At 38.9% G+C, this 26115-nt stretch overlaps 1 protein-coding gene across 11 annotated transcripts in view; it reads left to right on the top strand.

Annotated features, from left to right (window-relative positions):
• The window catches only part of CEP128 (centrosomal protein 128), a 355354-nt gene that overhangs the window by 100896 nt on the left and 228343 nt on the right, over window positions 1-26115 (top strand). For all 11 annotated transcript variants that reach the window (XM_053673395.1, XM_053673403.1, XM_053673396.1 and 8 more), the window contains 3 exons: window positions 9260-9610; window positions 18140-18790; window positions 22354-22518. In XM_053673395.1, coding sequence (XP_053529370.1) covers window positions 9260-9610; window positions 18140-18790; window positions 22354-22518 — 1167 coding nt within the window. The remainder of the gene's footprint in view (window positions 1-9259; window positions 9611-18139; window positions 18791-22353; window positions 22519-26115) is intronic.

Below are 26115 nucleotides of genomic sequence, written 5' to 3'. Positions count from 1 at the left end.
AGTCTGATGGGAACTCCTTTGTAGGTGACTGTCCCCTTATCTCTTGCTGCTTAGGATTCTCTCCTTCATTTTAATCTTGGCTAATGTAATTATGATGTGCCTTGGTGTGTTCCTTCTTGGGTCCAACTTCTTTGGTACTCTCTGAGCTTCCTGGATTTCCTGTAAGTCTGTTTCCTTTGCCAGATTGGGGAAGTTCTCCTTTATTATTTGTTCAAATAAGTTTTCCACTCGTGGCTGTTCCTTTCCCCCTTCTGGTACCCCTATAATTCGGATGTTGGAACGTTTAAAGATGTCCCGAAGGTTCCTAAGCCTGTCCTCATTTTTTTGAATTCTTGTTTCTTCATATTTTTTCTGTTTGGTCATTTTTTTCCTCTTTCTGGTCCACTCCTTTGATTTGAGTCCCAGTTTCCTTTCCATTACTATTGGTTTCCTGTGCATTGCCATTCATTTCAATTAGTTTAGCCTTCATATGTTCCTCTAATTTGTGACTAAAGTCAACCAGTTCTGTGAGCATCCTGATCACCAGTGTTTTGAACTGTGCATCTGAAAGTTTGGCTATTTCTTTATCACTTAGATTTATTGACTCTGGGGCTCTAAGTTCTTCTTGAGCCATGTTTTTATCTGTTTGTGCCTGTTATGTACGAGAAGTGGAGCCTTAGATGTTCACCAGGGCAGGGCCACCCAGGTCGCTGGTTTGTGGCGCTGTATGTGGGGGCAGGGTCAGAGAGGGACAATGGCGGTCCCCTCTGTCGCTTCCTGCCACTGGGGCCTGCAGGGTCTGTCTCACTGCTCCCTCCTTTACTGGTTTATTTGTGCTCGAATGTGTGACCGCGGTCAGCCCTCAGTGGGTCCACCGCCTTGCGCCCTCAGTGGGTCTGCCCACTACTCCACACCTGGGATCCGCCCACGGCTGCTGGCGCACCTGGGTCATGCGCCTGGGTCGGTCAGGTGGGTCTTTTCTTCCTGACCCCACTCTGCTACTGGCTCTGCCCCTCTTACCGGTTTGGCCGAAGGGTTCTTTGTTGTCAGACTTCTGTATAGTTCAATTTTCTGTGGTTTTGGCTGCATTTTTGTTGCTAAAACTTTGTTGTTTTTAAACTGGGCTGTATTAGGAGGCACAGTGCTTCCACCTATGCTTCCATCTTGGCGGAAGTCCTTTCTTTTTCTTTTTAATTTTGAGAGTATCCATCTTAATGTGTATGAGGTTGTATTTCAGGGGATCGTTATTTTAATTTGAAACTACTTACTTAAAAAAATAGGGCTCTTTTACCTTATTTAGGCTCCCTTAGTTTCTCTTTCCCCCTCTTGTCTAAAATAGAAAAACTGATTTCTTCCAAGTGCACAAGGTTGTTCTGTCATCTAGAATAATGTGTACGATCTGTTTCAAATGAGCTGTAATGCTCTTTAACAGCGATTTTCAACCAGTGTCCTGTAAGAATTTTTCAAACATGCAATATCTAACTATTCAGTCAGGGGCACTGACCTCTTTTCCCTTCGATTATCAAGTAAATTATGACAACAGCCAACACAATAGCCATCTGGTATAAATGAATCAAAATTATACCATTTTTTGTTAGACTGGCAAACAATATATTCTTTGGTGTGCAGCAGTTTTAGTAATTAGTTTATATGTGCCATGAGATGAAAAAGGTTAAAAATTGCTGTTCTATTATGATGTAGAGCCATAATATTATGTGACAGTTTCTTCTCCTCACTGTATGTCATGCGATTAGAAATAAAATACTATTTCTTTAGCTGAACTATGTAATTTACCTTAGTCCTGTCAGCTGCCATCAGAGTTGGTAGGACACATGTGTATGTCTTTCACTGATACCTGCTTTGGCCTGTCACATTCCTAGCAAATACAGAACCACAGGGTGTTCCACCTCTCTGAAAAGCAGTCCCAAGTACCAATCTGCTTAAAGTAGACCAGCTTTGTCCTATTTATATTCAAATTTTCTCCTCTTAAAGTGCCTACTTTATTTAAACATCAGAATTGCAGAGTTTAAATTCAGTCTATTCGAGTGTGAGGCAAATTAAGAAAACATAAATGGACTCCGAGATGTGTGTGCTGGGGTCAGAATTTCCCTAGTCTGTTGCTGGGGCCTAGATGTTAATTATGTGCCCCCTTGTGTTTTAAGTTAAACACGCTGAAGAAATGTTCCTTGTAGTGAACATTATGGCAAACGAAACAGGAGTTAATATTTTATTTCTTCACAAAGAGATGAATGTACTTAATTAATTGAACATTATTTTCTCTACTTTCCTTAAGCTTAGCGTTATGTTTCATTAAAAAGTACAAGGAAACTGTGGTTGTGTGAGGCAGATATGTTCTCATAGGGTTTGTAGAGAAATAATTATTTTTAATCGCTGAGAAAGACCGAGGAACCTATTATTTGAAATTAATATTCTTTATGTGTCTCTGCTTCATTTGGCCAAAAAAAAAAAAGAAGATAATAATATATGTGGCCCAAATTGGTATGATTGCAAAGACAGAAGGTTATTTTTAAAGAAGAATATTTGTGCCTTGACTATTGCTGTGTTTAATGTGGTTGATCCCTAACTAATTAAGGGTTCGAATCAGCTTTAAAGATTATTGATATGTGTTTTGCATGAGTTAAAAAACAATTGTCTCACAAATTTGAAGTATATGTTTTACTTTTAACCAGTAATGACTTAAAAAAAAGTTTTAAATCGGTGATCCCAATGAGTGATGGCCTAATGTAGCTGCATGTAGCAATATTTTTGGGCTACCAAACTTGTTTTGATTGATTTGAGTTCTTTTATTCAAAAAGACTGTCTTAGTTCTTCTGACTGTGGAAAATTGATTAGTTATCCTCTCGGTATCAGTTCATAAAGCACCTAAATTATACCAGAATGAATGAGTTCATCAAAACATGCAAGAATATATCAAGCTAATTTCCCAGTAGAGGTGAGTGGGACATTGCTTAATTAAGAATATGAGATTTTCAGGTGAAATCCTATTAAATCTTGTTAGTTCTTTTGTTTACTCAGTAAAAGCAAAACTTTATAACATCAGTTAGATTTTAATGTGGGAAATAGAAGTGCTGTAGGTGTTTTATGCGATAGTTCACATTATTTCAGATGGGACCTACAAGAAAGGGTAGTGCCAAGTGGAGATTCACTACAGAACAGAATAAATGGTGTCTAAATTAGCAACTATGTGGTCCGTGCCTCACTTCCACATGCCAGGTCTCTCTACACTGCACTGAATTTGTCCTCAGAACCTAGCTCAAGGGAGTGCTGAGCATTTGGTTTTGCAGCCTGTGTGAAATAGGAGAGTATACAGAAGAAGATGGGGGAATAGGGACCAGCTGCTATTGGGTCATACACACAGTGCCAGTAGTCAGGTTTTTTTTAGTTGATAAATGATCTTGCCTTCTATTTTTCATAGCCCTTGAACCTAGCCTTGTGTTTGTAGTTGACACTCAGTGAATGCTGGTTGGATTCATGTTAATCCTTATATCACATTTACAAATATATATCCCTCTGTTAGTGACATTATATTCAATGTGTAGTTTCTTTGTTGGAGCTTCTTATTAAAGCTTCCTGTTCATTTTAATTTAGGTAAAACTAAATCATCTATAAATGCCAATGAACTGGCTATATGGAAACTAAAGTTTTCCAATTTCAATAAATACAAAAAACCATAAACAAGCATTAATATTTTTTCCCATGTACAAATCAGTCTTCTTCCTCCCTGGGGTGTTTGCATCTTGTTTTGGATACAATGTCCCTGTTCTCTTCAGTCAGTGTTTTCTTCTTGTCCCTGCTTTAAGAAAGTCATATTTTGGTCTGGAATTAGTCTAATCTTTGTTCACAGAGTCAGTATTACAGATGGTTAATTGAATTCTATTTCAAATGGTGTTGTACTTGAGGCTTGTTTGCTATTTATGAGGTTTATTTTATGTCACTGCTTTTGTTCTTATAAAGAACTGAGCTATATATATGCTTATACTTTAAACATCATTTTTGTCTTAGTGTATTATTTTGATACGTTCCAACAGTTGTTACTATACTGCATTTCTAGAAACTATATTGTCAAACAGAACATTCTGTTGGTGGCAAAATGGCACCAGGTATTAGACCGGTGGAGTCAGGGCCAGACCTCGGTTCAGCAACCTCGGTACTTGAGTTCTGGCTAAGAAAGGATTTAGAGCCACGATTCAAACCATAGGCAAAAATTCATTCAGAAAGTCACAGAGATAGAAGAAGTGAGCTGTAGAAGAAGTGAGATCAGGGAACAAGTTACAGAGGCAACAGAAGGGCCCTTGGAGCTCAGGAGAGGGAAAGGGAAAGGGAAAGTGCCTAGGAGGGGAAGAGGCCGGGGCAGGACTGGGAAGGCTGGGTGTGCTCCTGACAGGGCCATCTGGGTCCTCCGTCCTAAGGGCTTTAAAGGCTGGGGATTTTTGGAGTAGTGCCAGGGGCGAATCTCAATAGAATTTTCATCAGTTTTCCAGGTGTGTTATTTCAGGGTCGTAGTTTCCCATGATTGGTCAGGGCCAGAACAGGGGGTCATCGGTCAGTGCAGCTGGGCCTGAGGCAGACATGGCATCGCTTGTCTGGTTTTCAGCTTTTCTGGGCCTGGAGCCGAAACAAACCTGAGGCCAAGATGGTGCCCCTCGCAGGGGTGTCAAACTCATTTTCACCGGGGCCACATCAGGCAGAGGTTACCTTCAAAGGGCCAAATGTAATTTTAGGGCTGTGTGCATGTAACTATTCCTTAACCAGGGGCAAGGAGGTGCCACCGGGCAGAAACAAGGTGCTGGCCGGGTAAAACAAGGTGGAGGGCCAGATTTGGCCTGCAGGCCTTGTGTTTGCCACCTGTGCCCTAGGGGTTAATACTCAAGGGAGTGGTCATGCAGTGGGGGGGGAGGGGCCCACATGGGAGTCGCATGAGGCCACTCTTTGGTCCCTTGTTCCTCCTCCAATGGGGTCTACTGCATGACTGGCTACATGCCAGGGTCAGAAAGGTCAGAAGAAGGTCCGAACCACATGCCCAGCGATGTGGAATGTCGGTGTCTAAACCACAGGGCCAGTGATACGCTAGGGGAGGAAAGGTTACCTCTGGGGCTAGGTCTCTGTTTTCTCAGTTTAGCCTATCACTCAGCACCCAGGGCTTTCTGCCCTGGTGACCTATGCCTGGCCCATGGTCCTTGCTTTGCTCATGTCTGTATAATTCCGTTGTAGTTTATGTGGGTTTTGTGTGTTTTTATATGAGAAATGTTGTAATTAAGAATTGTGTTTCTAACCGAGGAGTTTTCACCCACACCTATGCTTAAAATAAACTCTTCATCCATGCATGCCAAGATATAAAAACTCAATCTCTATAATTAAAATTCTTCATTTTCAGTAAAATAAGTATGCTACAAACACCCACAGAAATTTTCAGTGTACAGAGTTTACTGTTTACTGTAGTTTACTAAAAACTGTGCATATGTGTTCATGCATGTGGATCTACAGCTATTGTATGATACATTCAACGTTTCTTAAAAATTACAGGCTAGCTATTTTAAACATTAAAAATAAAAATCTGCAGTTAATTTTGCCCCTAGAATTTCGAAGGAGGGCTTTCTCAGATATTATTAAATTGTTTGGGAATATTGAATAAGTAGCTTCTTCATTAATTTTTCTTTAGTAAATAGAAGCTTTACAAGTGATTGTAGTTCCATTTGGTGTGACCCTAATTTGGGATTAAAAAAAATTTTTTTTTAAGAAAATACCATTTAAGCCCTTGGACCCCTCTCCCCTCTGTAATCACCGCACTATTGTCTATGCTCATGAGTCCTTTTTTCTTTTTGCTTGATCCCTCCACCCGCTACACCTGACCCTGCCAAGAGCTGTGGTCTGCTGTCCATCTGGGTCTGTATCTATTTTGCTTGTTTGTCCATTTTGTTCATTAGGTTCCACATATGAGTGAAATTATATGGTATTTGTCTTTCTCTGACTGGCTTATTTCACTTAGTATGATCTTCTCCAGATCCGTCCATGCCGTCACAAAGGGTAAAACATTTTTTTTTAACGACTGAGTAGTATTCCACTGTGTAGATGCCCAATAGTGGTTTTATTCACTCATCCACTGATGGACACTTGGGCTGCTTCCATATCTTCCCAATTGTAAATAATGGTGCAGTGAACATGGGGGTCCTTACCTTCTTCTGAATTAATGTTTTGTATTCCTTTGGATGTATTCCCAGAAGTGGGATCACTGGGTCAAAAGGCAGGTCCATTTTTAATTCTTTAAGGTCTCTCCATACTGCTTTCCACAGTGGCTGGACCAGTCTGCATTCCCACCAACAGTACAAAATGCTTGATTTGTGACTGTTTGGGAGAGGAATCTTGTTTATTAACAGGAGATTCTCTCATTAATTTTTTTTCTTCCCTATTCTTAACCCCCTTTTCCTCCCAACACCAATGTTAAGGGCACTTTAATCAAGGAAGAAGGCACTGAAGGGCATCGGAGGGAAGGGTGCCAGCTGTACTCTTGCCTTGGTGGTGTGGGTTGTTGTTCAAGGTCTGGGATTGGCTGGCCTAGGCATCGTCTCCCTCTTCCCTGTCCCTCCATTTCTCTCTTTCTCTATTATTCTCAGTAGCAACTGTTGAATTATCAATATCTTCATTTTTCTCCTTAGCCACCGCTTAATGGTGTTAACTTGGGGGTCTTTTTTTTTTTTGGACAAAGAATCAGTGTTAGAAAAATTATATCATCAGATAAAAACACTGAGAAAAGAAATGAAAGTATAGATTAGGCCTTAAAATTGGGAAGAGAGGGAAAATTTGAGATAGAAAAGAAAGAATTGCTCATATATATCATGTTTATTGAAAATAATTACAGTGTGTCTGTCTCCCTAACTAGGCTGTATGGTTCTCCAGAGCAGTAGAGTGTGGAACTGTGTCTCAGCAGCTGGAGGTTCCTCGGTGCAGTAAATGTTTACGGGACTGAATGGAAGCATACCTGTATTTCTTTCAGAAAGAGTGACAAGGACTTTCTTTTTTTTTCTCGTCTCTTAAATACCACAGTTGGTTCTTATCTGTTATAAGCCAGCTTCATTGAATTTGATTGCTGGAAATGAATTCAGATAAGAGAAGAATTGGTTCTAAAAGTTCATTCCTGCTTTAAAATGATGATTTTCAATTATTTTTAGTGTTGCCATAATATTTTAATATCCTAGTGTTAGCATAATGTCGTTTGGTGATTAATCTTTCTCAAGCATGGATCCGATCATGTTATTCCTGTGCTGAAAACCTCTGAAAGCTTAAACTGGATTTCAGCATCCCCCAGCCTGATTTCTGACCTGACTTTCCAGTGTCTTTTTAGCCCTCTCAAAGTACGACTCTTCACAAACATCCACCAATGGGCCACTCTGTGGCTCTTGACCCTGCTGTTGTGCCTTACTGTAGTTTGGCCGTGAGATTGAAAGAGATAATTCATATAAAGCATTTACACAATTCCTTGCACAACTCAGGTGCCCAATAAACTTCAGTCATAGTTGTAATTATTATTATTATTACTAGCTCCTTTTCATTTATATTGCAGCTCATATATCACCTCCAAAGACAAACCATCCCCAGTCACACTACAGAACATAGACCCCTTTGGCTAACTGTTTGTCATATCTTAGCACCTAGCACTGTCCACGTTGTGATTAGCTGTTAGTGTGACTATCTCCCTGTTTACATCATTAGCTTCTTTGGTGTTGAAGCCAGATCTTATTAACCTGTCTGTAAACTATGTGCCTAACACAGAGGAAATGTAACCACTCTCCAAGTGTGTGTTGGAAAAAAATAAAATGGGTACCTCTGTTGGCTACTGCTTGTTGATAGAGTTGATTTATAACATAGTGGCATTAAATAAGAGTTTTCTGATCTCATTTTAGAGTTTTCCACATAAACCAGTGCATAGGTCTCAGTTTATTGTTTTCCTTGCACAGAGAAAGGAGCGACTCATCTCTGTCAGGCTGCACGGAATTTAGCAAACTGAGCACATGCAAACCTGCTGCTAAGAAAATGAAGCTTGTTTTTCGAGGCATTATTTTTATATTTTTTGTCATAATGTCAAACCATAACATTAATCAAGAGAGAAATTGTATTTGACTTTATTTAAGCCATGGTTCAGGAATAATGGGCTTGGAACAGAACATGTGCTGTTAGAGCCCGAGGGAGCTGGTGACCGCCTCCAGTTTCCGGTTGCAGGTGTCTTAGTGCAGTGTAGGAGGTATTTATTTATGGTTGGTGTAGCTTGCAGCAGCATCGTAGCCTGCTGACCCCAATCTTATTTGGGCACATGGCCTCGTCATGTTAACTTTGTCACCCCAGGTATTTGGAAACTAAGGCGCAGGAAGGGCAGCCCTGGGCCACCTCGGAAATGCTTATTTCTGAATTTGTCACTCCCTTCCAAGGCTTTAGAAAAGTGGCTTGATGTTAATGACTACAGTATTATTTTATTTGTATAGAATGCTATCTAAAAACAATGTCATCTCATTATTGAAATTAAAAGTAGATTTGTACCCAATCTACTCAAATTAAAAATATGTATGAATCATGATGATTTAGTATGATTTCCAAACGTATTATTGACCAACTCTGCTTTAGATTTTAAGAGTTCAAGTTACTTTCTGGATTAGATAAGTATTCAAAATAAATTTGTTTATTTAAAAATCTATTCTGTAGTGAATCAGGAAGCTTGAGATAAGTTTATCAACATATAACATTATGTTAATTACCTGGAAAATCCTCTATTGAGAGCCTTTTTTAAAAAAATGGACTTTCAAATATAGCGTTATTTATACTGATGTTTTTGTCCTTAGTGCTCATTTTTTTTGTCATGGATTTTTATTTTAACAAAATTTTAGGCCATGAAATATTACACAAATTGCTATGGCAATCTGTCTGACATGTCTTTAGTTGGACAGATTACTGTCTTATTAAAGTAATGCACATTGTTTTCATCAGCAAGGCCTTCTATCTGTTTTGTTGATGGCTAATTGGAAAATACGTATTTTCCTGTTTTGGAGAATGAGGTAGTAGGAGAAAAAATTTTTTTATAAAAAATTATTCTCAGCTAATATGATTATAAAATATACAGAAAAAGGCTCATATTTTCTAGATTGGATGCTAATGACATTTAATATAGATGATTCTCATTTCAGTGACATTAGAGATTGTTCTTTGCTATATTATGTATGCATCCAACTTTGACAAGAATACATTTCTAATATTTCACCTGCTTTATTCTTAGAATTTAACACATGAATTGGACAACAAGGAAAAACAGCAACTGCAGATGTTGGATCAACTTCAGGAGATCCAGAAGCACTTTGAAACATGTGATGCCAAGCGAAAGCATGCTGACCTCCAGATCTCAGAGCTGACTCACCACGCTGAGGACGCAACCAAGCAGGCCGAGCAGTACCTCCTGGACTTCCAGCAGTCGGAGGCCCTGAGACAGGAGGCGGAGAAGAGGCGAGAAGAGCTGAAACTGAAAGCTCAGGAGTCCATTCGGCAGTGGAAGCTTAAGCATAAGAAGTTGGAGCGAGCGTTGGAGAAACAGTCCGAAACTCTTGATCAGCTCACAGACAAGAACAATCAGGTATAAAAGCCAAATTCCTAAGGAATGGTGCTTGCTGTGACCAACCATTCATTCTTCGGTCCTAAGAACAAACACTTGTGTGCCACGCTGTGCAGATCAGCTGTCAAGATGTTCTTGATAGAAGAGTGGTTATGTTTGACTCTTTCAGGGTAAAGAGTAATTGACTTTTTACAAATCTTTTTAAAGCCTTTTTCATTTGATGGCTTTTCAGAGTTGGCCCTTAACATAGATCTAACCTGTAACCCCAGCTTAGTTTTTAGTCCCCTAAACTGAAATTATTCCTTAATGTTGAAGTGTAAGAAAATCATAAAATCTTTCTTAACAACCATGCGACTTTTGTTTTAGAATATGACTTATTTGTATAGTTCAACTTAAGTATTTGTTAGAAAGAAGCATTTAAAATTGCAGAAGTTACCACTGGACCACTTTCTGGCAATAGGTGACATTGATAATGTGACTGAATGAGCAGTGTTATCAGATCACAAGCGTCTTTAAGACTCTGCTTTTGTGCCCTGTTGATGGCAACAGAAAGCATTTCACTGATCTGTGAATGCATTCACGTCATCTCTTCTCTTGTATAATCAGTTACTTTAGATGGATTTTATGCTCTTATGTTGATTCTCTGCTATATCTCTGGGTTGAGTTAAACCCAGATGTTTATAAGATAATAAGCAGGAAAGTCATGATTGATTTTTGTCCGTGTTAAGTCTTGGTTTATCATTTATGCTTTGTCATTTGTCACTTGTCAAGAACTCAACATTCCAGAAGAATAATGATTTGTATAAGTTGACTTTCTTTCAAGAGAAAACAAAGTGTAGGGCAGTTACATTTATAAAGTCAATTGTCAGCACATAAGAGTGACAGGACCTATTTCAAATGAGCTGTCATGGAAGAGCTGCTTGCCTTTCACATGCAGTTTCTTGGACTTAGGGAAGACAGAGGAAGCGATCACTTTGCCATCTCTGTGGCGTGTCTGCTTTTCCATTTCACCCATCTGGCTCATGCTGGGGGACCACCGCCCAGAGGTAGAGCAGCTCGGAAGCTGTCAGACTCGAATCTGAACTGTTTTCATCTCAGGACTTTGCTCTCTCCTTTGATTATTCTGTTGTCAGCCTGGCCTGGCAACTGGTTCGGTGAGCTCGCCTGTATGGGAAGTAGCACCAAGGAGGAGTGGGTGAGGGAGTGACTGGCAGGGAACCATCTGGGGATTTCACTCAGTGGGAGGAAATTTAGAAGGGTCCATGCCAGCAGACGGTGTCCCAGTTCATGGTGCTGAGAGTCTTCTAGATTGAGCTTTTCAGAATATTAAAAATTGTTAAACAATCATTTCCCAGAATATTCCTGCTATACTTATTTTTATCACTTAGCAATGCTAATGATAAGCAAAGAAGTAGTTTTAAAGTGATTGCCATAGTTAGGGTAGTATCACAATTATCACAGCAGGCATTGTAATTTCCACTTTAAAAGACTTAAAATTAATGCAGCATGTCAGTTAGAGCAATGGTTAATCAAGGAAGAAAGGCGAACAGATATCTCATTGCAAATTCAGGTGTCCAGTAAATCCGTCATATGGAAATGCATTGTAAATAATTTTGGAGAAAAGTGTATTTTTAAAAAATATATCTTACTGAGTAATACCTCTATTAAGTATTTAATTCTTAATAAAACTCCAAAACCCCTTGCAGGTAGTAGTAACACAGCCTACTCCTTTTTGGATCTTTTAGGACTAATTATTTTCAAAAGTGCCTCCAGGGTATATTTGGAAATATATATTAAAATAAAAATAATACTAGTTTACAAATAAGATACATTATAGTTTAAAGAATAAATTGATTGTTTAATGAGTAGACTTATTAGGACATTTTATATGGTTTTACATTTTTAAAAATAGTTTTGTGTCTACTTTCATTTATTTTTCCAGAAGAATTTATATTCTGCTTTAAGATTTTCCAGTTTAAAAATGCATTAGAAGGCCTAAGGTTTTTATTTTTATAAAAATTGCTTTGAATTATTTACTTTAGCTTTTTACATTTTTGAAATCTTGGTAGAGTACCAGGTATATATCATATTAGAAATCCACCTAATTACTGAAGGATATGGAGTATCAAACAAATGGCATATCGTTGCAGAAAAAGACAGAAGTCAGATTGTATACTTTCCTTGAAAGATGATTCCCTGATATTTACATGGAGTTCTGTAATGATATGTTTAATGTGTATCGGAAGACCTAATATTTTATAGATACAAACAATCTCATAAATGATGCTTTCATATTTATTTTTTGAAATAAACTTATTTTAAATTTTTAGTTGACACACAGTATTATATTAGTTTCAGGTATACAATATATCCGATGGAATATTACTCAATATATCCAATGGAATATTACCAAAAATAAGGGTGAAACCTTTGTTTTTCTTTTAAAATGCTGTTTGAAGTCCTTGGCTTTTTATATTGCTTTGAAAATGATAAAGGGGAAAAATGCTTTGATTCTATTCATAGTGTATACTTTTTAGAATGTTTCCAAATTCATATTTCCTTTTTAACATAGATAATGTGAATACCTCTTAGGTTCTGTGTGTGTATTTTCTGAATTGAAATACTTGGCTTGGCCATGTATCGAACTTCTTGCTTGATAGTTTTTGACTTCAAGAGTCTTAAATTGTTATCTTTTCCTTCTGTGTATTGCCTTCATTCTGAAGAAAATAAAGAGCTATATGAGGGGAACCCTCGAAAAACAGAATTCATTTTTAAAAAATTGCATATTTATTCTTATATATTTAAACTTTAGTCATCTTCAAAATACTCCCCATTTGTTGCAATGCACCCGTCGAGACGTTTTTTTCTAGGGCTTGAAATAGAGTTTGAACTTGTCGATTTCGATGCCTTTCAGTGCTTCTGCCTTTTGTTGTTTTGTGTCTTTCACATCGGCAAAGTGTTTCTCTTTGAGGACTTTTTTTCTTCTAAAGAATCAGAAAAAAAGTTGCTCAGGGCCAGATCAGGTGAATTGGGAGTCATGCTGTTTGTGGTAAAAAACTGCTAAATACTCAGTGCAGTGTGGGCAGGTGCACCTGTAAATCACCCATCATGAAATGGGCAAATGTGTGGAAAGAGTCCTCAAAAAATTTTCATTGAAGCTGAACTCAGCCTCTCACAACAGTGCCAGCTGGTACATTGATGTAGATGGGTTCCTAGAACACTCACCTAGTGGGGAAAAAGCCTGTATGTACTGCAAGGTACCCACCCTCCAGAAGATAATTCTGGTTTTGGGGGGGGGTTCCTTCTCTTATGTAGTAAATACTATTTTATAAAATTTGATTTTTTAATGGCTAAAAAATGAGAAGGATCAATGCTAATAATGTGCATACTTTTAAAATATGTATGCAGTCCTATGAAATGCAACTTAAGAACGACTAGATCACTGATATACAAGGTGGGTCAAAAGAAGTTTACAGTTGTTCTTGTGGAAAATAGTACAATACTTGATACATAATGCAAGAATAAACTTTTGCAAACTCACAACTGTAAACCTACTTTTTGTTCCACTCTGTATTAGTATGATACAGCAGTCTGTCTCCATGTTCTCTCACATGCAAAAAGATCACTTATTTTTCTTTTTAAAATTCCCTTGTCCACTCTTTAGATAATTCATGAGAACTGTGTATACCTAGTCGTCAGGCCTTTGAGGAACTGGTTCCTATTCCTGTGTCCACCATAGTTTCAGGTGGTATCATTCTTCTGCCTTTGTCACCAGGCATTCACCAGCCATTGTCAATCCTTTCGTAATTTTTCTGTACAGCTGTTCTTTGGAAGCTGGGTTTACTAGGTTAGAACATTCTCTTCCCATTGTTCCTGACTGCTACTTAGTTTTCCATTATGCCTCTACATTTCCCATGGCTTTTTGCACCTGGCTTCCCTGCAACTTCTTTTATTATGTGTAATTTTGGCCACCATCTGTGGTGACTTCCAACTTCAAATCAGCAAGCCATTGAATTCACTATCTTTGTACTTCACTAACTTCTTATTTTACCTTCAGACCACTCAGCAGCCAAGTTCTGCGACTAAAATTTGTTATCATTTGTAATTTCTCTAATGCTCGAGTACAAGGTCTGGCAGAAGTAATGCCTGCCCGACTGTGGTAGGTCGGGTGATGATATGGGTGTAATAATTCATAGGTTAAATTTGAACATTTTCCTTAAAATGTCATATGGCGTGCTTGAGTGTGATATTGTTATGTTACAGAATTACATGGTTATGATTTTGTAATAAAACAGGGGTGTTATTCGTGCCAGACCCTGTGTTTAGTTCTGACATTTCAGTCTCTGATCTGACACATTTCTTTTATTCCCCTTCTTTAACCATTACCATCTGATTTTAATCTCCTCACATTCTTTTGGTTGATCGGCCATTTCCTGCAATCAGTTTTTTTTTCCCCTGAGAGACCAGACTTCTTGAAAACCTACTCCGATGATATGCTCACTGGCATCTTCAGTTTTTCCCTCTCACCTCACACATTTTACCGACCTTCACTCGACACTCAGCCCGACTCTCCACTTTTTCCACTCTTGCTCCTCCAGGAATAGTACCAGCAAAACTTGCGTGGAAATGCCGCTTGGCTCCTGCAGTGGTTTTGGTTCCCTCTCCATCCCAATCTATTTCATTCCATTCAGAAATTCATAGGGACCAATGACTAGGCACACAACCCTGTTCTGATCAATAAAGAATGAGCTATGAGGTCTTTGGGGGAACTTCAGGTAAACACTTAGTCACTACAAAAAAAGATACCCAGGAAGAGAGTTTTCTTGCTTCTCTGGACGCTGCTGTGTTTGGCTGCAAGGCCTGGAGTGGCTGAGGCTGTCCTGCTGTGGTCCTGGGAAGGAAGCGTCAGACGCAGGAGGGCATCGCTGAGAGAAGCTCCGGGAGGAGAACCTGGAGTTTTGACACTCCGTGTCTGTTGCAGTTCTGCCTGGGGAGATAGCAAATTACCCAGGGGTTTAAGCCAACTTCTAGTGTTCTCTTACTCTCAGTAGAAAAAATTCAAGCTGAGACGAAACATCAGTTCTAGGTGTAAGGAGCCATTAATACAAGAACCTAAATATACTATTCGCTAAATGGAGAAGTGGGTGGCAATCAGAAGGATCAGACATTTCTAACAGCAAAGTTGGCACCCTTGCTGTGCCCTAGTGATTCAGCCATCACAAAGCATGTTGTTGTGATGGCTGAATGGATGCTGTGCCTTCGACGTGGTATTAAGTGACCAGCAGGAAAACTTTGGGGTATTGGACTATGTTTTGTACTTATTATAGCTTTCAGAAAGGACCTATAAGAGAAAGACAAGTATGGGTTCAAGCCGATCTGTCTAAAAGCAGAGAGTGAGAGTTTTTTTCGGTGTGGGGAAACTGAAAATCTGTACTCCGTAATCCAAATTTTTGAGTATGATAATTTGGAGTCTTTCAGAAGTTGGAAAAGTCAAATTATCTATCCATGCTGAAGGCTAAGCAAGAGAGGGAGGTGGGAAACTTAGCAATAACAAACACGAAGGGAAAAAAAGCTGATTTCTCAGGCCGTTTTCAAGTACTTCTACTTAAGCACTTCTGGCAAAAGAAGCCACAAGTCCATTGTTTTGAGTTCCCTCAGCATAAAGGCTGTTCCACCGAGGGCTCCTGGGAACGGCTAGGGCCCGAGGTGGTGGTGAAGACACCCACATTTTCAGACTTAGAGGCAATGTCTAGACAAAATCTTGGGCTGTGGCTACTAGCCAAACAATGAACCAAAACCAAATGGACAGAACTTAACTTAGTTTTCAGTATCTGTGTTGCCAAAGAAATTCCAAACGACCAGCATAGTCTGTGACCTTTGTCACCTTTGTCATGTGATGGGGAGAGCAGGGTAAGACTTGCAGAACTGCAGAGCGGCGGAGCCTGCGCTTTGACTGGCTCCTCCTGAGCCTCCCCATCTCCAGTTTTTCTGCCGTGGGAGAAAAATAAACATCCTCACTGCTGAAACTAACTTTAGGAAGCCACGACAGTATTGTATTTTAAATCAGACATTTTGCCTGCTAGAGCTTCCTCTTGAATTTAAGATTTTTATCTTCAGGGCTGCATGGAAGTCTCTGAACTCATGGCCAGGGGCCTTATGTTATTTGTTCTAAAAATTAATCACTGTATTTACATTTCTGCCCTTTTAGTCAGGAGGGCATCAATATCTTTACAGTCAAGACTTGATTCCAGCAGTTTCTGTCTTCTGTAGTGTGGTAAATAGAGTGATTCTCATGCTCAGAATCTGTGAGTATGGTATCATTCCCATGATTTTGTTATGTTATATGGCACAGTTGATCTTAAGATAAGGAGATTATCTGGATGTGCCTAATCCAATCACAGGAGCCATTAAAAGCAGATACAATTTTCCGTCTGTTGGGGGACGGGGAGGTCAGAAGGATTCAAAACTATGGAGAAAGAGTCCACATGGCGTCACTGGCTGCAGAGACAGCAGAGTCCGTGAGTGCAGGAGTGCCGGGGACCTTCAGAAGTTAGAACAACCTGTGGCCTGAAGCTGGGAAGAAAACAGCGACCCAAGTTTGCAGAACTCAATTTTGCAAACAACATGGATGAACTTGAAAGTAGATTCTTCCCCAAAGCCTACAGATAAGAGCCCAGATCAGCTGACACCTTGATTTTAGCCTTAGGAGACCCTCAGCCGAAAACCTACCCTGGAATTATGACCTATGGACACAGTGAGATAATAAATGGATATTGTTTTCAGCCACTAAATTTGTTGGAATTTGTTATACTGCAATAGAGAAATAATACATCTACCCTTCGGCTTATCTGTATTTCTAGCCATGTTTCTTGACTTATAGTCTTTCCAAAATGAACTCAACTTTTCTGTGTTTCAGTCTTTTCAACCCAGGGACATTGATTTATCAGGTATGCCCTCTCTTCACAGCTTTGATCCCTTTCTTGCATTAATACCCCTCTGAGATCCTGGTTCCTCCTTGAACTGAAATCCCATCCCCACCTTTTGTTTCCTTTTTCCCAGTAGTCTTCACAGCCCTATGATGTAACTATTATTATATTTATAAAGAGAAATAATTTCATTAAGACCACAGAACTCCTTAAGACTGGCTTCGAAGCACATTCATTCTCTCTGATGAGAGCTCCGCAGCTCAGTCACACACCCTCCTCCTTTTATTATTTTTCATGTCAGCATCGTGCTGTTTGTTCCCACTTTGAACTGACAGGGATTTGAGGACACTTTTTTTTTTAAGTGATTGACTCCTTACATTTTACATTGAATTATTTCCCACTGATGTATTAAAATGCTAAGTGCAAAAATGGCTTGCAAGTATTTGCACTTTAACTCATTATTTCAAATTTCTAAATGAGAATCTTTTTTTTCCCCCTCTGGTTCAAGCTATGGTGAGCATCAGTAAGCAGGTAGAGATTGTCTTTGGTGCCAGAGTTGGGGTATGTGTGTGTCAGTTCCTACTTCCTTAGCTGCTTGCTTTTTTATTTGCATCAATGAATGGTGAGGATTAGAGGGTTGTTAGTTCTTGGTCTCTGTCACTCAGTGTAACCCCTAACCTCCTAAAGAGGCTGGCAGAGGGTGATGGCTGTTGAGTCCCTTCCCAGCTTTTCCTAGTCTCATTTCTGAAAGGTTTTCTTAGGCTCTGCCGAGGAAGAAATGCCAATCAGCCACAACGTTAGGCAGTGTAGAGCTTTATTGGGGTTTGCACACCCTGGCCACGTTCCCTGGCCTGCAGAGTGGGGCTGGAGAAGTCTCGCCCAAGCAGGGAATACGCGGGTGGGGGGGATGTTTTATTTTGGTTGGCTCTTTGTCGGAGCTGGGGATTGGTCGCCTTTGAACAAAGCGGCAATATATCATTGGTGGTTTTCTTCGGGCTCAGGTTGTTATGCGGATATCCGTTTTGGCAAAGCCCGCCCTTTTGGCTGTCTGGTTTGACGTCAGCTGTCTTTTCCAGGTTGTACAGCCACCATTTTGTCCTACCCTGCCCATCCTGACAATTTCTACCTTTAAGGGTCTTCAGGACTCCCAGTTACATACTGTTGTGTGACATTACTTTTCTTAGTATCTGTGTGTTTTCCTATGTTATCTACCATATCTGTTTTGAGGTTTCTTGTTTTTAAAAATGTGGCATTGAAATGTAAATCATTACTATTTTAAGTAGACTATGCATATTATATCAACCTCCGGTAAATTATAATAAGAGTCTTTCTCTTTCCCCATTCTTTTGATCAATTTTGTCTTACATTTAAATAATTATGTATGATCAAAGAATGATATGATTTGGTGATGAAAATCTAAAACATATTTCAGTGTGGTGCTACTTCAGGGTATTATATATTTTTGTTTTTCTAGACTAAAATGTTTTTCTTTAGAAAAATTGAAAGTATACAAATATTATTTGATGAGTTTTTCTTTGTGGATTAAATTTTATTTTGTTTTTTGGCAGTGTCTTTGGTGAATTTTTTAGTAATTTTTGTTTGTTTTATATTTTTAATTTGATAGATCCTGAAAGAAAAGGATGAATTGAAAAGCCAGCTTTATGCAGCGTTGCAACAAATAGAGAATCTTCGAAAGGAATTGAACGAGGTCATAAGCAAGCGTGCCCTTCAAGAGGAGGAGCTTCACTGTAAGGAACAGAAACTAAGTGATGTTAAGGCTCATCAAGCTGACCTTGAACTAGAAGTCAAGGGTAACTTGGACACCATCCATAGTCTAGAAACTGAACTGCAAAAGCAGAGTAAGAATCAAAGCCAGATGAAAGTTGAGAAAGCTCACCTGGAGGAAGAAATTGCAGAGCTAAAGAAGAGTCAGGCGAAGGACAAAGCTCAACTTCTTGAGATGCAAGAGGCCATTAAGGACTTGAGTGCCATCCGGGCAGATCTTGCCAATAAATTGGCTGAGGAACAAAGAGCCAGGAAAGAGGTGCTTAAGAACCTTTCTGACCTCAAGACACAGGCTGAATCTAAAGATGAAGAAACAGCTACAATCATCGCACAGTTAAAGCTAGAACGAGATGTTCACCAAAGAGAACTGGAAGATCTCACATCGTCATTGCAGAGTGTGAAAACTAAACATGAGCAAAATATCCAGGAACTGATGAAGCACTTCAAGAAAGAAAAGAGTGAAGCTGAGAATCACATTAAGACACTGAAGGTATACTGATGATGGTGAAGGAATTCTGGTGACTCACTAAGTTAATAAACCGTAAACTTTTAGAGATCATTCTGTATTCCCAAGCACTGAAGGGAAGCTAAAACGAACAATAAAGGGGCTTATTCATGCCTGTTCAGCCAGGTGGAAATGAGTTATAGCAGCCACCTGGGAGCACCTATTCCAGAGCACTGAAGCCTTTTAAAAAGAACTGTTAGCTATTTTGGGAGCTTAGGAAAGGCAGAGGTGGCAGTAAGTCGTGGGCCTGAAATGTGCCCTCATTCAACATTTATGATCTCCTAAAATATAAAATGCAAAGACTTATCAAGGCTATAGAGTCTATAACCACCGTCCTTGTTAGTTTGGTAACTAAAGTGGATCAGCTTATGGGCTGTATAAACCCAAAGCTTTTGAGATTTATTCTTTCTTTTCCAAGTGAAAGTTGCCTTTGTAGACGCATAGTTGAGATCTCGCATTTGGGGAACTGTTTCCAAGGTCAAATGGTATTAGCATTATAACCATGCAGGGGAATAATTTAATAACATGACTGTCAGAAGTGTGATAAAACTATCCCTTCTTTCTGCTTCATTTTTTCCCTCCATAACACTTATCACCATATAGAAGCCATATTATTTATTTTTTAATCAGTCTTTATGAGAATGAACACCCCACGAGGACTGGGATTGGAGTCTGTTTTGTTTACAGCTCTATTTCAAGTACTTAAAAGAGTTCCTCGAACCTTGTTAATACCTGTTGATAGGTGAATAAATGGATGCATCTTCAGAAGTCCATTATAATTTTTTTCAGAATTCCTTGAAATGCAACTATCATAAAATGCCTATGATGAAAGATGAAATTATAGCAAAATAGCTGATATTTTTAGAATGTTCTCAGCTATTGTATGAGTTCTTTCTTAGTTTTACATAGCCTACTGGCAGTCGTGGACTTGGGGTTATCAGTTGGGGTGGGCAGAGCAGAATGAAGGCTGGAAGAAGAGATAAGAGGCCTTTACTATATTTGCCAAAAGTACCATTAATTGTAAGATGCTACTAAGAAAAAAAATACTGCCTATGAAAATGTGATGTGCTATTAACTGTAAGACAATATCCCAAGATAGAAATGGTAAAAGTGAAAAAATATATGTCTTAGTATTGATTAAATATGGCATAATAGTTCTTCAGAGTGGATGAGGGCATGAACAAAAGCAGGATTCGAGATATGAAGAAGAGCTGATGTTAAAGAAAATAAAATACAGATTCTATCTTAATTGATTGGCTGGGGCAGTAATAGTAATAGTAGAAGACATATTTAGCACTGAGTTTGTGCCAGTCATTCCTATAAGAACTTTACACGTATGAATCATCTAATACTAACATTACCCCTGCAGATTTTTTGGTATTATTTTCTCTCTGTTGAGGGAATCGAGGCAAGGGAAGTTCAGTGACTTGCCCAAGGCCTTACAGCTAGTAGATAGCTGAGACAGGATTTGAACCCAGGTAGTCAAGTGCCTATTTCTTAACCCCATCACTGTACTTAAAAAAGGTTTATTATTAAGGATGACTAGGGATAGACTTGGGTGACTAGGTCAATAGTGAGGCTGTTTGCCGAGGTAGACAATGTGTATAGAACAGCAGATTTGGAGAGAACAATGTCAAATTCAGTTTTTTAGCATGTTGAGTTAGGATGAAGGGAACTTAAGTCTAACCATGAATGTCTAGGAAGAACAGTTTGGTTCATGATGGGTTAGGTGTCGAGGAGGAAGTTGGGGTTAAACTTAAGTATTTACAGCCAGTAATCCATTGGTGACAGTTGAAATCCTGGGATTTGGATGAAGTACAGGGAGAAAGAATCGGATGAAAACCCATGAACAGCGATGTGTAAGGGCAGAATTGAGAAAGAGGCGTGGCCAATAAAAATACAGGACCGTATGAGAGGAGGAGAATGAGGGGAAAATGGTATCTTGGAAAACTCAGGACATTTTATGAGAGGTATAGTCAAGAGTGTCAAGTGTGGCAGATGCGGTGTCCAACCTTCTGGTATCTCTGAGCCACCCTGGAAGAAGAAGAGTTGTCTTGGGCCACACATTAAATACACTGTAACACGTCATCACAAAAAAAGTCTCATAATGCTTTAATCAAGTTTGTGATTTTGTGTTGGGCCACAGTTACAGCCATCCCGGGCTGCATGCGGTCTAGGAGCCAGGCCGAAGTTTCATTACCACAAGAGGTTGGTGGATAAGGTCCATGAGGAGATGTGAGGAGTTTGGATCAAAAACAAGGTAGACAGCATTCGACAGGAGACAGGGCATATCTTCCTCTGAAGGTTTTGAAAGAAACCAGTAAGGTTGAGTAAGCTTACGATAGAGATAGTCAGTCGGGAGTTACGGATGTGGATCTTGACGGGGGTCCTCCCTCCCTCTGAAGTAGAGCGGAGCTGCAGTGCAGGGAGTAACTCAGGGACGGTGAAGGTGCACTGCTGTGAGGGCTGGTGGAAACTACGTGAGACCAGTGTGGGGGCATCGTGACATGGCTGACACTGGAGAAGTATCATTGGTCAAGGAATCAGAGAGTGCAGGGACAATCTGTGAACGTAGGTTGCTTATTTGGTCAGGAATTCTTATGTTATAGTTCAGATTTTCAGAGTTAAGGCCCAAGGTGTGGTAATGCAATTGGTTTGCTGTTGTGGAATGTGAGTGGAAGTGGTCAGAATAGAACAGGTCATGGAACTTTGATGTTACTTTGCTGGGTAGATATTTGGGTAATTTATGATACTGTTGTACAGGCATTAATTGATCACATGTTCGTTAGCTGTTGCCAGCAAGAAAGGGAGAGCTGATGAGAGATCGTGTGAATCTCAAAGGAAGGCAGGGTTTTTTTCATGAGGACGGTGTGTAGTGATCTGATAGGTCGTGGCTTGGGAAGTGGTGCTGTCAGGGCCTGACCTTTCCCCCAGCGCTGCCTAGTTGTCCAAGGCCTGATTCATTTTTCATCTCTTCTGTGGGTTCGCTGAAGTGGGGGGAGTCTCCCGGTCCTCTGTGTTGCATGGCTCTTTGTCGGTATCACTAGAGTAGCAAACATGTTTAGGCTGACTTAGGTTATGGTTTTTTGAGTGTTCCTAAGCACTCAGTTCTTTCACAAAAATGAGGAGGTAGGAGGTCAAGCTTCTTTTATAAATGAGGAAAGCGATCGGTCAGTAACATCTCAGTGCCTCCCTTTGCAGACACTTCTATAATCAAACCATTTCCTCTCCCAGCAGAGTTGGTATTCCCTCTTTGGGTTGCCACAGTACCCTCCCTCCACTTCTCATTCAGCATCGTGGAAATTGATTTTGCCATTTGTCTCTTTTACTGTTCCTCTCTGTTATTGACAGCACCTAGCGTGGTGCCTTTTACTTAGTAAATGCTCAGGGAGTGCTAAGGATTGATTGAGTAAATGCAAAGAGCATCTCTTTTGTTCTGTGTGTGTACAGACTCTTAAAGATAGCAACATCTTGAAGTATTTGCCTGATGAGATAATGTGTAATTTGTTTGGCGTACAGTTTGGCTTTTCTCCTTCTCTTTTTCTCAGGCAGAAAGCTTAGAAGATAAGAATACGGCTAAAGTCCATCTTTGCCAGCTGGAGAAGCTGAAAGCACAGTGTGACAGGCTGACAGAGGAACTAACCCAGAATGAGAGTGAGAACAAAAAGCTGAAGCTGAAATATCAGAGTTTGAAGGACCAACTAGAAGAAAAGGTAAAAATGTGAATGAAGTCTAATTTAAAAGACTTACTTGAATTTCTTCTAGAACGTATTTTACATATTAACAAATGCCAATTGTAGTCTTTCGTAGGAAAGTTGTATTGGTGCCAGAAAAAGTGATAGTTTATTAGAATGCTGTTCGTGATTTTTATTCTTTCATCCAACCATTCATCTTCTAATACATTTGATTTTAAATTTCTTCTGGATCTTAAAATAGGAGTTTAGAGGCAAGGTGGCAAAGAAAAAAATTATAGCTTATTGAGGACCCACCCTATGTCTGGCATTTCTGCCAACTGACTTAACATGTGTACTTAATCCTTATCACCCTTTGGGTTAGATTTGATTGACCTCTAACCTATGAGGAAACTGAGGCTCAAAATAAAACATGTAACAGTTAATTGCTCGCCAGATGCTAGACACTTTTAGTGCTCCTGGTAGTTTTATGAAATTGATACTATGATGCTCCTTTTTGCCCTTGCAGAGGCTGAGTGAAGCTTACAAGAGGGTTGGTGACCCTGGAACAGCCCCGGCAGGCGTACTCTTTTCCCAGCTCTAGTTGTGTCCATTGAGTTTGAGTGTCTGCTGTGCATCAGACATTGGGTAGAATACTAGGGACTTGTAGAGAGTCACTACTTTTGTGGCAAAGTCAGTGAAGAATTGAAGCCAGAATATTTAAATTTGCTTTCTGTTTATTCCACCAACTTCCTAAAAGGATTTTCAGTTGAGTGTGGTAGAAGTCAAATATAAAAAAGACCATTAAATCATGGATAATTGATTAAGGCACAAAAGACCTGGCCAGATGGACCCCCTACTCAAGGGGATAATGGAAGGAAAAGAGAGAAGGGCCATCAAGGAACATGTGTAAAGGACACATGGACAAAGCCAAAGGGGGGTAGGATCGAAGGTGGGAGGTGGGGATCACTGGGGTGGGTGGGAGTGGTGGTGGTGGGGGGAAATGGAGACAGCTTTACTTGAACACAAATGAAAAAAGAGAGAGAAAACAATCTGACGGACTCTCACTGGGTCGGGTGTCATAAAGCTCTTCGTAAACCTCGAGGAAGCAACTTTCCCAATGCTTGCTCACCTTTTCCTCTTTTTTTTTGTTTGCAAAATTCCCCATATTGTATGTGTGTGTGCATGTGTATTAGATTTCTAGTAATTGTTAAAGTCAAGAAAGTAAAATATAAATTAATTTGCAATTTATGATTAAATGTGCCAAGTTGCTAAATTTAGGCCGATGATTTTGACAACCACTGTAATTTAGTTCTTAAGTTATGCTTTGGTTTAATTATATCTGATGTTCACACATATTTAAAGTATCTATTGCCTGGGTATAGTTGCTGTGGAGGTAATGCTAATTTTTCCAACTTTTTCATGATTAAAATTTTAGCCAGAAGATGTGTTAACATGTTTTATATTTAATTATTTGGATTTAAGAAATAGTGGTGTGAAAATTTTGGTGTGTTGAAAATGTAAGTTTACCTTGTTCTGCTTAAAATAAATGTTTCTTTACTGATTCTATTTGTTACGTGCCAGTTACAGAGGCATTATGACATATAAATGGAACATTCACCTTAGAGTTTCAGGAATTAATGATTATCTTTTATTGCTATGTATTGGGCATTTAGCATGTGGCAGGTATTTTTCTGGATGCTGAAGACAGAATGTGGAGAAGACACAATGTATATTTGTGAGTGTGCACCTGAACACTCAAAGTGGGGTCATTACAAATAAAATGCCTTTCAGCTACGAAAGCCATATAGTTGAGTCCCATCAACGGATACTGATTTAGAGAAAAGGTGTTTCTGAAGTCTGTGGTGGTGAATAATCTTAAAGATATACAGGCGCACACACTCACAGATATACACAGCTTACGAGGTCTGTCCAGTTTGCATATTACGTTGCTGGATACTTTCTGGACAGACCAATAAATATATATAGACCTACACATCGTGTGTGTGTCGGCCTGACTGGGGGGAATAAAAACAGGAACACAAGACAAAATACATTTTCAGTGAAAAAAGCCCCTTTGACTTGTAGCCCGAAGATTACTATTTAGGTAACATACTGAACTTGATGAATGGGGCTAATGGATTGAAGGGGCTTTGTAATGGGACTCTGTTGTGATCAAAAGGGAAGTCTTATTTACTTAAGAAAGCAGTGTTCTGGTGGGCTCTTCCCTAACAGGAACACGCAGTACTACTTATGCCACTAACATACGTCTCTGTTATTTTAAACGTTTTGCAACAATTTTGACTGCATACTTTGGTCTAGGTCTCTGTTTCTTTTTGTGTGATTACTTGGTAAGCTAAGAAACGTTAAAACCGCATCAAAATTCATATATAGTGTTAGTACCAGCAGCCTTCTACCAGTAGAACAGGTTGCTGATCACACACATGCACCGAATAACTGACTTTAGCATATTTTCCTCATCTTTTCAGTGTCGACATGTGGTAAGAAAGTGCATTTTTCCAGCATCTGATTTTGCTTTAACATCAAATGTTTATTTTTCAATTTTACATGACAAGAAGAACAAGTATTATGCAACCCACAGGATTTTCACATGTGCAGTTAAGACTTTATTATGAGCTCCTGACAAAAGAAAAAACTCTCAGGAAATGATACAGATAGAATTTTCTCCCATTTGTAGTATCATTAAAATTTATTATACTTTTGCTTAAAATTTTAAAGGAAAATACAAGGTCCTGCACAAATAATGCCCCTTTTTTAATAACAAAATCATAAGCATGCAATTCTGTAACATAATGTCACACACAACACACCCTATGACATTTTAGGTAAAATGTTCAAATCGAAACTATAAATCATTACACCCATATTATTACCCTACCAACCACACTCGAGCAGGCCTTACTTCTTCTACTAGACCCTGTAGTTGATTTCTTTTTTGTCCCTAAAAGGATTTTATCAATATTAAACCTTTTATTCTGGCACCTCAAAAGTCTTAAAACTGTTAATCAGAAATATATTTTTATTAGTTTTACTGGCATTTGTGAGTTATCAGAAGTGTTTGCTTATAATTAAATCATTTTTGCTCAGCAAATCATCAAAATTTATATAGTGAAAGTTTTAAATATCTATATAGACCTATATATGAAGTAATTAAAAAATCTTTTTTTATTAACACAGGTATGAGTTTACTAATAATACTGGCCATCTTGTCAGAACTCTACAAGTAGTTTTGTGGTATAAGTATTGAAAGATCAATTTCAATTTTGAATATATTTGCATCATGCCTAAAATTAAGAAAACATTATTTGGCATTCTGTTTATACTCAATATAGTCTCTTGGTCCTTACATTTTATAGTATGAATGTTTTATGGAAAATATATACAGTAGTTTGGGCAGGTATATTTATGAACAATTAGATAAATGGTATAAAGAAAGCAACAGACATCAATTGTTTTCCTAAGTCCAGTGCAAACATAATAAAACGTTTATTTTGAAATATTAGTGAGAATAATATAATTTTAAGGACTATTTCTATAAATTCTGAAATTATAGATTTAAAATGTTTTTAAAGGGAACAGTTAAAAATTATAAAACTGTAGAATTTGTGAAAAAGGCAA

This window comes from Artibeus jamaicensis, unplaced genomic scaffold (genome assembly GCF_021234435.1).
Source record: "Artibeus jamaicensis isolate MK-2021 breed Jamaican fruit bat unplaced genomic scaffold, CSHL_Jam_final contig_851, whole genome shotgun sequence".
Classification (NCBI taxonomy): Eukaryota; Metazoa; Chordata; class Mammalia; order Chiroptera; family Phyllostomidae; genus Artibeus; species Artibeus jamaicensis.
This window is presented reverse-complemented; position numbering and strand designations above follow the sequence as displayed.